At 39.6% G+C, this 16,301-nt stretch overlaps 1 protein-coding gene across 2 annotated transcripts in view; it reads right to left on the bottom strand.

Moving 5' to 3' along the window:
• Positions 1-2,164: 2,164 nt before the first annotated feature.
• ACADSB (acyl-CoA dehydrogenase short/branched chain) overlaps positions 2,165-16,301 on the bottom strand; it is a 46,272-nt gene continuing 32,135 nt past the window's right edge. For both annotated transcript variants that reach the window (XM_003816306.5, XM_034931647.3), the window contains 7 exons: positions 15,927-16,097; positions 14,119-14,244; positions 12,810-12,902; positions 10,006-10,095; positions 6,108-6,245; positions 4,138-4,237; positions 2,165-3,605 (listed from right to left, as the gene is read on the bottom strand). In XM_003816306.5, the coding sequence (XP_003816354.1) occupies positions 3,535-3,605; positions 4,138-4,237; positions 6,108-6,245; positions 10,006-10,095; positions 12,810-12,902; positions 14,119-14,244; positions 15,927-16,097 (789 nt within the window). In that variant the 3' untranslated portion in view covers positions 2,165-3,534. The remainder of the gene's footprint in view (positions 3,606-4,137; positions 4,238-6,107; positions 6,246-10,005; positions 10,096-12,809; positions 12,903-14,118; positions 14,245-15,926; positions 16,098-16,301) is intronic.

Here is a 16,301-nt window from a genome sequence, read left to right as displayed (position 1 = left end):
ATGGGGGCCAGTCTTTCCTGTGCTATTCTCATGATAGTAAGTCTCATGAGATCTGATGGGTTTATCAGGGGTTTCCACTTTTGCTTCTTCTTCATTTTCTCTTGCCACCACCATGTAAGAAGTGCTTTTCACCTCCCGCCATGATTCTGAGGCCTCCCCAGCCATGTGGAACTGTAAGTCCAATTAAACCTCTTTTTCTTCACAATCTTGAGGAATGTCTTTATCAGCAGTGTGAAAACAGACTAATACAGTAAACTGCTAACAGTAGAGTGGGGCATTGCTGAAAAGATAGCCAAAAATATGAAAGCAAGTTTGGAACTGGGTAACAGGCAGAGGTTGGAACAGTTTGAAGGGCTCAGAAGAAGACAGGAAAATGTGGGAAAGTTTGGAACTTCCTAGATACTTGCTGAATGGCTTTGCCCAAAATGCTGATAGCAATATTGACAATAAAATTCAGGCTGAGGTGGTCTCAGATGGAGATGAAAAACTTGTTGGCAACTGGAGCAAAGGTGACTCTTGCTGTGTTTTAGCAAAGAGACTGGCAGCGTCTTTCCCTTGCCTTAGAGATTTGTGGAACTTCGAACTTGAGAGAGATGATTTAGGATATCTGGTGGAAGAAATTTCTAAGCAGCAAAGCATTCCAGAGACAACTTGGGTGCTGTTAAAGGCATTCAGTTTTATAAGGGAAGCAGAGCATCAAAGTTTGGAAAATTTGCAGCCTGACTATGCAATAGAAAAGAAAAATCCATTTTCTGGGGAGAAATTCAAGCTGGCTGCAGAAATTTGCATAAGTAGAAAGAAGCCTAATGTTAATCCCCAAGACCATCGGGAAAATGTCTCCAGGCCATGTCAGAGAACTTCCTGGCAGGCCCTCCCATCACAGGCCTGGAGCCCAGGAGGAAAAAGTGGTTTCATGGGCTGGGCCCAGGGTTCCCATGCTGTGTGCAGTCTAGGCACTTGGTGCCCTGTGTCCCAGCTGCTCCAGCTGTGGCTGAAAGGGGCCAATGTACAGCTTGGGCTGTGGCTTCAGAGGGTGGAAGCCTCAAGCCTTGACAGCTTCCATGTGGTGTTGAGCATGTGGGTGCACAGAAGTCAAGAACTGGGGTTTGGGAACCTCCGCCTAGATTTCAGAGGTATGGAAATGCCTGGGTGCCCAGACAGAAGTTTGCTGCAGGGGTGGGGCCTTCATGGAGAACCTCTTCTAGGGCAGTGCAGAAGGGAAATGTGGGGTCAGAGCCCCCACACAGTGTCCCTACTGGGGCACCACCTAGTGGTGCTGTGAGAAGAGGGCCACCGTCTTCCAGACACCAGGATGGTAGATCCATGGACAACTTGCACTGTGCACCTGAAAAAGCCGCAGACACTCGATGCTAGCCCATGAAAGCAGCCAGGAGAGAGGCTGTACCCTGCAAAGCCACAGGGGCGGAGCTGCCCAAGACAATGGGACCTATCTCTTGCATCAGCATAACCTGGATGTCAGACGTGGAGTCAAAGGTGATCATTTTGGAGGTTTAAAATTTGACTGCCCTGCTGAATTTTGGACTTGCATGGGCCCTGTTACCCTTTTGTTTTGGCCAATTTCTCCCATTTGGAATGGCTGTATTTACCCAATACCTGTACCCCCATTGTATCTAGGAAGTAACTAGTTTACTTTTGATTTTACAGGTTCATAAGTGGAAGGGACTTGCCTTGTCTCAGATGAAACTTTGGACTGTGGACTTTTGGGTTAATGCTGAAATAAGACTTTGGGGGACTGTTGGGAAGGCATGATTGGTTTTGAAATGTGAGGACATGAGATTTGGAGGTGCCAAGGGTAGAATGATATGGTTTGGCTGTGTCCCCACTGAAATCTCAACTTAAATGGTATCTCTCAGAATTCCCATGTGTTGTGGGAGGGACCCGGGGGAGGTAATTGAATTATGGGGGCCAGTCTTTCCTGTGCTATTCTTGTGATAGTAAGTCTCACAAGATCTGATAGGTTTATTAGGGGTTTCCACTTTTGCTTCTTTCTCATTTTCTCTTGCTGCCGCCATGTAAGAAGTGCTTTTCGCCTCCCACCATGATTCTGAGGCCTCCCCAGTCATGTGGAACTGTAAGTCCAATTAAACCTCTTTTTCTTCCTGGTCTCAGGTATGTCTTTATCAGCAGCGTGAAAACAGACTAATACAACCAGATATATATTTTATTGCATTTTGCCTGTTTATAACCTATATTGCAAAACAATAGATTCATTTTTGCCTTCCCAAATATAAAACTATTTTAATATTGAATATGCTTTTTCAAACTCTACAGCCCCCTTCTCTCCCTCATTCCTTATGAGATTTTGATACACTTCTTAATGGGCAAGAGATCTTTTTCTTGAGAATCACTGAAACAAAACCCAATTTCTGAATTATTATTCAGGATAAAGTGCAATAACCATGACTGAAGAAACAGTATTCAATTAAAATACAGAAATTGTCAACTGAAAAATAGTGCATGACAGAATATCCAACACTGTATTGAATATTTTGATTATTAAACCAAATTACTTAAACCTTATACTTGAAAACTAATGCACATTGGTTTTTAAAATGACCTACTGAAACCACCATAAAATGTATCTTTTATACAGGTTAATTATAGTAACAAATCATATTGCTTTACATTGTTAAAATAATATTTTCTTCAATCATATGACCTACAAAATTATACCCTTATTTTCCACTGATTCTCATATTTAAAACCAGAATTTTTAGATTTTTCTAAATAAATTTTCATCAGTTTTGACTTCACTTGCAACTTAGAGTTGAATCTATAAAGTACTGGATAAAAATTGCCTACTATGTAACAAATATTTCCCTGATGCCACAAGATTAAGATTTAATAGGAATATAAACTATTTCTATAAGTAATATTGTACTTCAGATGCCTTTATTTTTCCAAATGATGGGATGAAACTTCTGTATACTCTGAAACTAGAATGATAATATAAATATCCAGCCAGGCACGGTGGCTCATCCCTGTAATCCCAGCACTTTGGGAGGCCAAGGTGGGCGATATCTAGAAGCCAGAAGACCAGCCTGGGCAATATGGTAAAACCCCATCTCTACTAAAAACACAAAAATGAGCCAGGCATGGTGGTGCACACCTGTAGTTCCAGCTACTTGGGAGGATGAGGCATGAGAATCACTGGAACCCAGGAGGTCAAGGCTGCAGTGAGCTGAGATCGCGCCACTGCACTCTAGCCTGGGTGACAGAGTAAGACAGAGTAAAAAAATATATATGTATGCGTATACAGCTTTAAAAACAGTTTTGGAAAAAAATACAGGTGCTTATTTCCCAAGTTTAAAAGTGGATCTCCTGTGCCTAAGTTAAACAGCCTGAAAAGAGAAAACCAAAAAGGCAAACCCCAGGACCCTGACTAAGGGCTTCATTAAAATATTCGAATGCTGTGGAAGTTTATTCCCATGCAAGGCACTTACTCCCAACAAGACACAACAGTTTAAAATTTTACAGCAGTGACACCAGGGAGGGGTCCCACTCCTATAGACGTCAGTATTCTGCATCGATATGCTTTGCAATGGTGTTCAACTGGATGTTGGAAGCTCCTTCATATATCGTACCTTAAGCAAAAGGAAGCAGAAGGAACAATGAGAAGTTGGCGCATGGTTAAGACAAGAAATAGCTCTATATACATCACCTCTGCGCTTGCTATAAAACAGTTACTAGTCACATCACTTCATGTCCCCTGAATATGGTACTATTTCACAGTAATTTTGACTAAGAGATGACAATTTTCCATTGGGTTTCTCGATGTCCAGGATCAGTATTAAACTGACTAAAGGTGTAAACAAAAGTTGAAGATTTTGATTCTTCAACAATCGATGCATAAGCTCAGACTGTTATTTGTGGCAGTTTTACTAAAAAGCCTGTTGAGGCATTTAAAAAGGCAATTTGATATTTTTAAAAAATATAGAACAATTTTTTTTGAAGGACGAGGTAAGAAAAAAATCCAGCCACATAAATAGAGCCACCAAACATATACTGAAGAAATTAAAATTGCTTTTACCTAGGATAAAATCGACAAATAAAACAGCCAAAATACCTACAGAGGCAAATAAAACAAAATAAAATGTAAAAAAAAAATCTATTTACCAATCTTTGCATCTCGGAAGTATTTCTCCACAGGGTAATCTTTGGTGTAGCCTACTCCCCCCATCCACTCGATACATTTACTCGTTGTTTGTCCTGCAATCTACCAAAAGCAAGTGCAAATCACACACTGAAACCACATAACTTATACATGATAAACACTTCTGGGTAACATTTTCAGCAACATGGATTCACTGTTAGTGGCACTGGAAGGACTAAAGTTATCTTCTAAACTAGCACTGTCTCTTCAGTCCCATTCTCCATACCATTTCTGTAAAACATCCTATTAATTCACAGAATCCCCATTTTCTTAAGAAATTAGAGCATTGTTCACATGAATCTGCATGCTGAGAGATATCATTTATTCAGGAAATGTTTACTGGGGGCCTAACGGACGAGCTAAGGGACATTTCAAGCTGAGGACCAACACGTTGAAATCCTCCAAGGGGAGAATGAGCTCTTCAACTTCCAGCCCCTGAGACAGCCAGTGGGCTGGGATCGGGGTGAAATGTGAAAAGAGAATGGAGGAGCGAGAGACCCTGCAGAATGGCCCCTCAAGGACATCCACATCCTAGCCCTCAGAGCTGTGAATATGCTGCCTTCCATGGCAATAGGGACTCTGCAGATGTGGGTAAGGACACGAGATGGAGAGATTACCCTGAATTATCTGGGTGGCTGTGATATAATCACAGGAATCCTTATAAGGAAAAGGAGGAGGCAGGAGAGTTAGTCATGGAAGGTGACATGACCACAGAGACAGGAAGCAGAGTCAGAGAGAGATCTGAACATGCCACATTGTTGGCTTTGAAGATGGAGGAAGGGGCTACGAGTCAAGGAATGTGAGCAGCCCCTAGAAGCTGGAAACAACTGTCCACCAGAACCGCAGAAAGGCAGCCCCTGTATTCCAGTGAAACCCATTTCAGATTTCTGACCTCTAGAAGTGACAGAAAATGAAATTGCGTTGTTTTAGGTCCCCGACTTTTTGGTAATTTGTTATAGCAGCAATTGGAATCTAGTACAGATAGAGTTCCATTTGTTGTGAGAAGCCACTGAAGGGTTAAAGCTGGAAGGTGACATGGCCTCACCGCCACTTTGAAAAAGGAGAGAGGCTGGATGGGAGGAAGCACCAGGGACCAGGAAGGCAGCGAGGTGACTGAAGTACAGAGGTGGCAGTGGAGAGGGAGACAAACACACCATTTAAGGAATCTTTTAGGGGTAGAATCATAGGAAATGATGCTGGACTCAATGTGGGGGGTGAGGGAAAGCAGGGTGTCAAGATGACGCTCAGGTTCTGATGGTGAAGCAGAAGTTGGACATGTTAGTCTGGAATTCAGAAAGAAGTTGAGGTAGGATATTTAATTTATGGGCTGGAGAGGTTAAATGAGAATTTAAAGCCACGGAATGAATAAGATACTGCTGAGGCTACGAAACAGCTGCCCAGTGATCTGGCTAAATTCTCTAGCCTCAGTCTAATGTGTTAGCTCTAGAAAGCAAATGTATGAGTAGAAAGTTTTAGACAATCTTTTCTTGGTGTTTTAAATCTGATTTGTTCATATGATGGACCCATCATCTTCCACGGCATTCACTTTGCCCGAACTTGACACCATAGGCATGACACCCTCATTCAGAGGAGGCTCAGCCATGGATTTGAGATGGGTGGTCTATCTGAGCTGGGCTACTCACGAAACATCGAGACCTCACAGAACTGAAGGTTTTCCTATGGCAGTTTGAGATGGGTGGTCTAGCTGAGCTGGGCTACTCAACGAAACATTGAGACCTCACAGAATTCAAGTGTTTTCCTATGGCAGTTTTCCTTTTTTGCTTTTCTATTATAAGAAATAAAAGTCCATGTTATCTTAACTTGAAAAACAACCAAAGTACAATCAAACATTCCCAAGAGAAAATGTTAATAAGTATATATCTTAAAAAAAAAAAGGCTGAATTACTTTTTCCTTTTTTTTTTTTTTTTTTACCTCTGATGCATAGTATTTGGCCATTGATGCTTCTTTTATGAATGGCTTTCCAGCTTCTAAAAGCCTAGCAGCATTGTATGTTAGTAATCTTGCAGCTTCCAGCTGGGTAGCCACGTGAGCCACTTGGTGTTGGAGGCCCTGTAACAGTCAGGCCCAAGTTAGAGAATTATGATTTCAAAAAAACAAGCACCTCAACCTCAAAGTCCTGCCTAGATACACAACACCGACAGACTCAAAATACACCCCAAAGGAAATTTACATTCACGTCTTTTAAATACTTTAAAATGAGTAATCTAAAATGAAATGTGACACTATAAGTATTGTTAAATCCTCTTTTCCTAGAAAAACTTCAAAGTTCATGTAAGTCTTCATGATTTTCAAGATTTAAATAGTAAAGTATAACAAAGTTAGGTTTCAAAACTTGACTGTTATATTTAATAATTATTTCAACTCTCTTTTGATCAAAATTGAGCTTAAATGAAATCCTGGCACAGCAAAACTTTGAATATATTCTTTATTTGCTTGAGTTAAGAAAATTTTGATTTTGCATATGGCTTCCAGGCATTAAAAAATGTTAGCTACAAAGTAATGAAGAATATTTGAAGCACCAATTACTACCACCCTGAAATTTTAGAGGGTGATTAGGTTCACACTAAATGTTTGCCAATGAAAGAAACAACAGTTAATTTAGTGAGCCAGAATACAAACATTAACATTTATAAACAATTTCCTGCAAATAACAGGCACAGATGTTTACTACAAACTGAAATGTTTCTCATGCCTAACCTATCCATCCACCCAGATAGTTATTGGGCACCTCTGAGATGGCAGGCACCGCCCTGAGTGACGGAGGCAGCACACTGAACATTATAGCCAGAGTTCCTTGTTCTCACAATTTATAATACATAGTCCAGCAGGGAGAACAGACAATTAAATAATTATAATAATGTGTGATGAATATTAAGACAGTGAACCTTGATTAAGGCAATCACACACGAATCCCAGGAATGGCCTTTCCTAAACAAAAGGGAGGGAAAAGTTGGAGAAAAACAGCACTGTTTGTTAATACCCTACAGATTCTTCTCTTTCTCTTTCTGAAATATGTGATACACACAACAATTTCGTATGTACAAAAAGAGACGATGTTCTGTATATGTAGGCTATAAAGCATAATAGTAAGTTAAACACCCACAAACCTATGTGCAGAGTCAATATCTTCTCCCCTGTGATTTATCTTTTCACTTTATGGCATATTTCAAGGAAAAAAACTTACCAATCTTACCATCCATCTTATCTTTAGGATTAGTCCTTTTTGTGTCTGTTTACAAAAACCTTTCCTACCATGAGGTTATAAAGATATTCTCTGTTTTCTCCTAAAATCTTTAAAGTTTTGCTTTTAAGATCACGTCTTTACATCTGACATCTATTTTGTATGTATGGTGTGAGGTAGGAATACAGTTTCATTATTTTCTCATGTAGAAAGAATATTCCCACTCAGTGATCTGTAATGCCATTTCTATCATACATCAAATCTGCTCCATGCATGGGTCTATTTCTGGCTTTTCTGTTTTGTTCCATCAGTGAATTTGTCTGTTTCTATACAAGTATCACTGTTCTAGGAATTTGGCTTTTTATGTGGAACTCAGAGATTCTGATTATTTTTGCAAACTACATTCAGTTCAATTAAACTTACAGTCACCATCCATGCTGTCTATTCCATTTGCCACATTAAGTACTGAGAGAGGCAGGAAAGTGACTGAGGCATGTCTCCTGCTCTACAAGAACTCACCATTGCTGAATACTCGTTCCCTCACTACATTGTGAACACAAGGCCTGGCATGGAGAACATGCTAAATAAATCTATACTGAATAAACAATTGAAATTAGTAAAGATGAATAGGCTGGTCTCTACCCTCAAGGACCATGTAGTCTCGAGGTCAGAAAGATATGAACGAATGCATGCAAAGCAAACATAAGATAATGTGTTAGAAAAAACTCTACTAACTTTAATCAAAGCATTATACAGCTATAATAATGTTGCTTTTTAAGATCAAAATTTCTTCTCCTTGATGTGCTTATTTCACATAGCATGTCTCTATCAAAACATCTCATGTACCTCATAAATGTTTATGGGTACCTGTGTACCCACAAAATTTTTAAAAAATAAATTAGGCCGGGCGCAGTGGCTCACGCCTGTAATCCCAGCACTTTGGGAGGCCGAAGCGGGCAGATCACGAGGTGAGGAGATCAAGACCACGGTTAAACCCCATCTCTACTACAAATACAAAAAACTAGCTGGGCGTGGTGGCAGGTGCCTGTAGTCCCAGCTACTCGGGAGCCTGAGGCAGGAGAATGGTGTGAACCTGGGAGGTGGAGCTTGCAGTGAGCCGAGATAGCGCCACTGCACTCCAGCCTAGGTGACAGAGTGAGACTCCGTCTCAAAATAAATAAATAAAAATAAATAAATAAATAAATACATACATACATAAATTTTAAAAATCTAAGTGTTCTTTTAACTACCCATACTAGGCATCTCTAAAGATGGCATTATGATTATACCTGTTAGTATACCTGACCCCTTCTGTCTATTGATCTATCTATCTATATGCACAAGAACATAGTTTCCTGTGCATAAAGAAGATCAAAAGCCTCCCTTCAAAACAACCTTTACATTCTGTCTCTTTCACTGCAATCTTTGTGGTAGCTGGCTGAGAAAGTACTCTAGTATAATGAAAATTCGACTAGAAGCCAAGACAAAAAAAAAAAACCTCTACTTTTGGCCCCATATTAGCTTTATGACCTTGGGAACTCAGCCTCCGTGTGCTTCAGGTTCCTAGGCATAAGATGGGAATGACAGCATGGGCTGTGGTAGGCACTGGCCAGGCCTGCCACTCTCAGTCCTTCTGGGTCTTGAACTGACTGTGCATGTCCACAGCCTCGTATCTCTACACATATGCAATCTGAGTGTGCTCGTAGGATGCCTAGTCATTATTATAAACCTGAAGACAATGCAACATGCAGTTGGCAATGCAATCATAAATTGTACTTGGAGGCTAGAGCTGCTTAAGGGGAGGTTTTGCAACCATGTAAAGTAATTATTCTGGAATTTTAGGTGACATGCCTTCAGGTTGCCTAAAAGGTTTGGTAAGCTGCCACTCCAGGCTGCCCCCACCCTGGCAAGACCTCAAGGAGGGCAGGAAGAATACCACTGCCACCAAGGAATCCCCAGATTGCCTGGTGAGCTCTGAGAAGCCGCAGCACTGGACCAAATCAGTATTACCCAAGTGCTTGGCTGACTGCACCTCATTTGTATTTAATGCAGCAAACTGTATCTTCCATGAGACGTAGGTGTCAAAGTACAGTCCTCTGAGGATCACCACATGGTTCTGGTCTGAATAGGGGACCCATAACAAGTGTTACCATTTACTGAGCACATGCTATACCAATGCAATGTGTGAAACACTTTACACATACCTCATTTAAAACTGGGTAAGTAAGTAGTTTTACCTTTATGTTACAGATGAGGCAGTTTAAGACTAGAATGAGGTCACTTGCCTAAGGCCTAAAGCTGGTAAGTGAAAGAACCAGGATTTGAATCCAGAAAGTCTGACTCCAGACCCCCTGCCCTGAGCTTCTGAAGCAGTAAGGAGACAGCTTCACAGTGCTCACCAAGATATCCTGAATCATGCCATAGCTGGGCCTCAAGGACTACTGCTCTGCCCTTGGCAAAGATCAAGGCATTCACAGGTACACTCCCTGAGACCTATTCTTTCCTCCCCTACCCATCTCCCATTAAAATCCCCCTGAAGGGATTCCCTCCATGGATTTCAACACAGCCCTTCATTAACAGGAAGCTGGGGAAGTCCAGCACAGCAGAAAGACCCTAATAATTACATACCTGAAAATCAAATAGTCTTTTGCCAAATTGTATCCTTTCTTTAATATATGGAATAGTGTAGTCAAAACATCCTTGCGCCAGTCCCAGCATCTGTTAAAACAAAAAAAAAAGATCAGAATTTCTTATTTTGTTACAAGTTTAATTATCCAAGTTGTGAATTCCTTCTAAACATAAATTGAATGATTGGGGTAGGGGAAGAACTGGAGATGCTGAGGTGGTGAGGTGTGTGTTAATAACACATCCTCACCCACTGCATTTGTAGAACCGAACTTCCAATAATTGGGAGAAAATTTTGAGTGATTTCATGTGAATATGAGCACATTTAATTCTAGCAGAGGTAAATCTCCCAGCAAGGCTGTGTTCACACAACCTTTTTAGGTTAAGATTACTTTTTAGGAACCTTCTTTAAGCTTTGATTCTCCAGGTATAAAATGAGCCATAGAAGTTTTGCTCAGAACTGGCCTTGAAGGCTACAGAGGAATGCCCTCCAGTTCTTCCAGAAGTAAAATATGGAAGGTTACTTCTTAACTTTCTACCTTTCCGTCTATTTTGTATATGATTAGGATTAATGAGAGCTTCAATGGGAGGGCATTAGAATAAGAGAGCAGTGGTTCTGAACCCGAGTTGTACCATAGAATCATTTGGGGAATCTGATTTAAAACAATACTGATACCCAGGCCTAATGACTGAATCCAAATCTTGGGAGTAGAGTAGGTGAAGGAGTGTGACCTAAACCTCAACTCTGTAAAACTCCTTAGTGACTTAATACACAGCTAGGGTTGAGAACAATGGATAGAAAGCATCTAGTAAAAACATTAATTTACACAGGACGTGGTGACAATTTTAGCTGAACTGTCTCACTGCTAACCAATTTTCGTATCTATTATATGATTCAAGCTTGGAAATGGTTTCTAAATTTCAACATTAGGTAGCCACTAAATCACTAATTATGTCAAATTATGGTTTTAGAAAATCAATAGCCAAAGCTTTTGGGGAAAATGCCCAGCAGACTTATCAATTTATTTCATTAGTATTCATTCACATTTTCTTTTAGTCTTTTATTTTGAACTCTCTAGAGAACAGAATAATACGTTAAAAATTAAAGGCACAAGAAAACCACAAACCCCAAATTCAAATGAGGCAGCAGACTCACTGCACTCTTGGCTGTGAGATAAGATGATGTCACTATACCTTACAGCTAAAATTTGTACATAAATAATACCCTATATTGACACGAAGACTGAAATGATCAGTTATCCATCAAAATGGGCTTTTCTACCTCAGTAAAATGTTTCTACTACAAACACTGAAAAACTGAATTCTCTCTGCCTGCAAGGTTTCGAGGACAGATAGATGCCTTCAGTTCACTGTTATACTCCATGTGCCTCTTCCTCTCAAAGGCATCCACTGAGATAGTAACTACCTGATCTTAACTTTTAATTAGGTTATTAGATAACTTGGAGTAATTAAACTGAAGCCCAGGCCATGTATTTTATTGCCAGAACATCTATATTATTTATATGTCTGAAAAAAATGAGCTCTAGTATTGCAGTTTCTAATGTCATGTCTAAGTTGAATCACAGAAAAACTTTTAAGAGAACTGATAAAACAATATTCTTTAGTGACACACTGTCAAACATTGTAGGAAAACTGGACTAAGTTTTGGTCTAAAAATAGTTAGCAAAGTAACAGCAGCAGAAAAAAATCTAGAGTAATAATCTAATATTTATTCCAATAGCTTATATGTAACATCTTCAAAACTGAAAAGCTCTAAGTTCTTGAGTTTTGTATAATCACTGATTAAAAATATACTCTACAAACGCCGGGCGCGGTGGCTTATGCCTGTAATCCCAGCACTTTGGGAGGCCGAGGTGGGTGGATCACGAGGTCAGGAGATTGAGACCATCCTGGCTAACATGGTGAAACCTCATCTCTACTAAAAATACAAAAAATTGGCTGGGCGTGGTGGCGGGCGCCTGTAGTCCCAGCTACTCGGGAGGCTGAGGGAGGAGAATGGCATGAACCCAGGAGGCGGAGCTTGCAGTGAGCCGAGATCGCACCACTGCACTCCAGCCTGGGCAACAGAGCGAGACTCCATCTCAAAAAAAAAAAAAAAAAAAAAAATATATATATATATATATATATATATATACACTCTACAAAACTGACACTAAAGTAAAGCCAAAGACCTTATTCATTTTGTTAATCTGGAAAATAACTGATATTACTTAATAGAAAAATGCAATATGCATGATAAAAGCCAAATTTGGTAAAAAAAAAATTTTGAATAGTTCTCATTTTATGTATCTACTTAACTGTGGCTATTTTATTTCATGTGCCGCCAAAAAACTTGCCCAGTTTTCACATGCAAAACAGTAAGCAACAAATCTTTTATTAACTATAGATAAGAGATCTTTACTACACAGTGGAATGAATATTATTTATTCTTAATGTAAAAAATTCCTTCCAGAATGAATTTCATGCTTTGAAAAGTTGATTTTTTTTAAAGTGCCATATTTAATTTACAATACATTTTAAAAGCTATCGGTTCAGGTATTAGATAACACTTTAATGTTCTCAAAGCAGAAACACTGTTACCACCAAGCCATTGTTTGGTTCTATGGACACTTACATAATTGACCAAAAGGGAATTTGAAAGAAATAATAAGCCATTCTATCCCTCATGTAAGGGAACGGTGCCATCTTGTGTCCCTAAGCTTCCAAATATTCATTGGTCTCACTGCATTTTTTTCTTTTCACAGTTTAATTGACTCACATCATGGAAGAGTTTAAATCTGACTTACCTGTGCAGCGATTCCTATTCTACCTTCATTGAGACTCCCTATGGCATACTTATAGCCATGTCCAATTTGTCCCAAGATATTGGCTTCTGGAACCTGAAAATACAAATGTGCACTTATTTCTCAGTTTCATTTTCCATGATTCATTTTGATTATATATTTGTAAGTACGCATAGACTCTCAATTCGTGTGCTAGCCCTCTCACAGAACTTGCCGGCATCTGTGTCTCCCTCTACGCTGTTTTTCCACAGCTCTCTGAGGAAAAGGACTCAAGTCCATGCTGTTCATGATTGCATCCTCCAGAGCCTTGCACAGGTATTGAATGGATGAGTGAATCTAGAGTAAGGGAATCTCATAGAATTCATCAATAACATAAATTAATACTTTTCCCCCCCAATTCTTATCTGTAGGCTACAGTGTGAGATAACGTATTAGGAACTACAAAGATCTGCAAATACTTGCAAAAACAAGTGTAGTAAGCCTTTCTGCTGTTGAGACCATTCACCCTCATAAAAATCAACAGTAGGGTATATGTGTGTGTGCATGTGTGTACACAGGTGTATGCACAAGAAAGAGGAAGAGAGAAGAAACAGATTAAAATGCTTATTCATAGTTTAAAATAAAGAATTAAGCATAATAAAAAACTATACTTAGTTTTGTAATATGGGTAGTTGGGGGAGAGAGCAGGAAGAATGGAGAAAGAAATGGGAAAGTAAGAATGAGGAAAACAGTTGGGGTGAAGTAATGAGGCCCCAGTGACATCTGTAAAGACATCGTCCCCCTCGCTCCCCACAGCCATGCAAAAAAAGATCAAGCTCTGTGATGAGTGGTGGAAAAGCCGACACCACCTGCCCCACCTACAGAGAGTTCTCCAGCATCAGCACTAACGATCTGGATCTTTTGCGGCTCACGTTTAATAGCCTGGCTGTTTCCGCTGTCACTGAGCAACACCCCCATCTTGTGGCCTTTAGTGCAGTGACAACAGACTTCCTTCTCTGCAGCCCCATTTGGTTCACAAGTCTCAAGCTTATAAAGTATACGTGGTCAGAAGCACATAAGTTATAAAACATAAATGGGATGAATTCTTGGCACTTGCTTCCCAGGACAGCTTCTTGGCAGAAAGGTTTCCACTTTTGTGAAAAGTACATTTATCTGGTCATGACTAAAGAGCACTGTTCAGGGTTTTACAAAATACTCTCCTGCGTGTGCTTATAGCCACTTAATATTTTGACACCTGTCTTGCACACCTCCTGTGGTTCCATGCAAGGCTTATTTCACATCAGTCTTTTACTGATTAGTCTACGATACCCACCTTGACATTTTCGAATGTTAATGGGCAGGTGGAAGAAGCTCTGAGCCCCAATTTGTTTTCAGGTTTCCCTATATGAAGGCCCGGAGTATCACGATCTACTAAGAAGGAGGTAATTCCCTTATATCCCTAAAAAGAAGAATTAAAACGCTATTACCACTTGGATTTATAAAAAGCCTTGTTTCTGAAGAGTTTAAGTAAAAAGAAAACTAAAAATGGACTTTGGTAATAAATACTAATGGACTCAGAATTGCAACATGGGCATTATGAAACGAGAGCAGCTAGAGGACATTAGATCCAAACTATAGAACCTTACCATTTGTTTCACTTTTTCAGAGACCATCATAAATATTAAAATTATTATTACACTATTATATAATCATGAGAATGTCATGTTCTCAATTTAATTTTACTATATAAAGTTTTAGGCCAGGTGCGGTGGCTCACGCCTGTAATCCCAGCACTTTCGGAGGCTGAGTCGGGCGGATTACCTGAGGTCAGGGGTTTGAAACCAGCCTAGCCAACATGGTGAAAAAACGTCTCTACTAAAAATACAAAAATTAGCTGGGTGTGGTGGCAGGCACCCGTCAGGAGGCTGAAGCAGGAGAATTGCTTGAACCCAGAAGGCGGAGGTTGCAGTGAGCTGGGATCACAGCCTTGCACTCCAGTCTAGGCAACTAGAGCGAAACTCCGTCTCAAAAAAAAAAAAAAAAAAAAAAAAGTTTTAACAATTTAATTCAATTGTTACATTAGTGAAAATACTGTATTTACTGGTGAAAAAATGTATTTATTATTTTGCTATATGTCTATTTTCCAACTGAATAAAATATTCTTACAAATAAATGTACTAAATAGGTACTTAAATTCTTCATTCCTAAATAGAAATTGGAAATTCAACAAAATTAAAGATTAGGGCCGGGTGCAGTGGTTCATGCCTATAATCCCAGCAATTTGGGAGGCCGAGGCAGGCAGATCATCCGACGTCAGGAGTTTGAGACCAGCCTGGCCAACATGGCGAAACTCTGTCTCTACAAAAAATGCAAAAATTAGCTGTGCGTGGTGGTGCACACCTGTAGTCTCATATACTTGGGAGGCTGAGGCAGGAGAATCGCTTGAACTCAGGAGGAGGAGGTTGCAGTGAGGTGAGATCACACCACTGCACTCCAGCCTAGGAGATACAGCGAGACTCCATATTAAAAAAAAAAAAAAAAAAAGAAAGAAAAGAAAAGAAAAAAGATTAGCTTCCTACATAACCCATTAGGAGCTAAGTAACAGTTGGTCCTCCACAAACAGTCATCCCTCCATATCTGTGGCGGAGTGGTTCCAGGACCCCCATGGATACCAAAATCTGACAGTGCTCAAGTACCTTACATAAAATGGTGTAATATTTGCATATAACCTATGCACATGCTCCGGTAGACTCTAAATCATCTCTAGATTATTTGATACCTAACATAATACATGCATGTCACTTTATTCACGTGAATTCAATATGGTAGTTGGCACAAAGCAAATTCAAGTTTTACTTTTTGGAACTTTGCAGAATTTTTTTTTTAATCAAATATTTTCAATCCAGAGTTGGTTGAATCCACAGATATGGTGGGCCAATTCTAATTAATAATTTTGTCAACAATATTTACTTTAGGAGATTAACGAAGTGAAAAAATGCCAGCTGAAGTCTGACATTTTCAGTACTGAGAAGACTAAAGAGTTCAAGATGAAGTCCTAAAAAGGAAACAGAAGGAGGAAAAGATAAAGAAAGAGAAAAGAAGGGGTTTGGAAAAAGAAAGAAATTTCGTTTTCAAACTTACAATGGTAGGGTCTACATTTGCCATCACCAGAAAGAGCCCTGCGTGCTCAGCACTGCTGATCCACATCTTTGATCCATTGAGGACATAATAATCTCCCTCTTTATCAGCTCTGGTCTTCAAAGCAAATGAGTCACTACCTGCTCCAGCCTCTGAAAGGCAGAAACTTCCTACCTACATATGGGAGAAAAAAATGTCCAAATTAATAACTGTATTTATACTCTGTATAACAAATACTCATGGAAAAATGGACATTTGTAAATTAAATCTTTAGCTGCTTTTTTAAAAAGCCTATATTTATGAAAATAGCAATGGTATTCTGAAAGTATTATTTTCCAAAAATATACACTATTTGTCCAAGACAAATTTAAAGACTCA

This window comes from Pan paniscus, chromosome 8 (assembly GCF_029289425.2).
Source record: "Pan paniscus chromosome 8, NHGRI_mPanPan1-v2.0_pri, whole genome shotgun sequence".
NCBI lineage: Eukaryota > Metazoa > Chordata > Mammalia > Primates > Hominidae > Pan > Pan paniscus.
The sequence above is the reverse complement of the archived record's forward strand: the minus strand, read 5'-3'. Positions and strand labels throughout refer to the sequence as shown.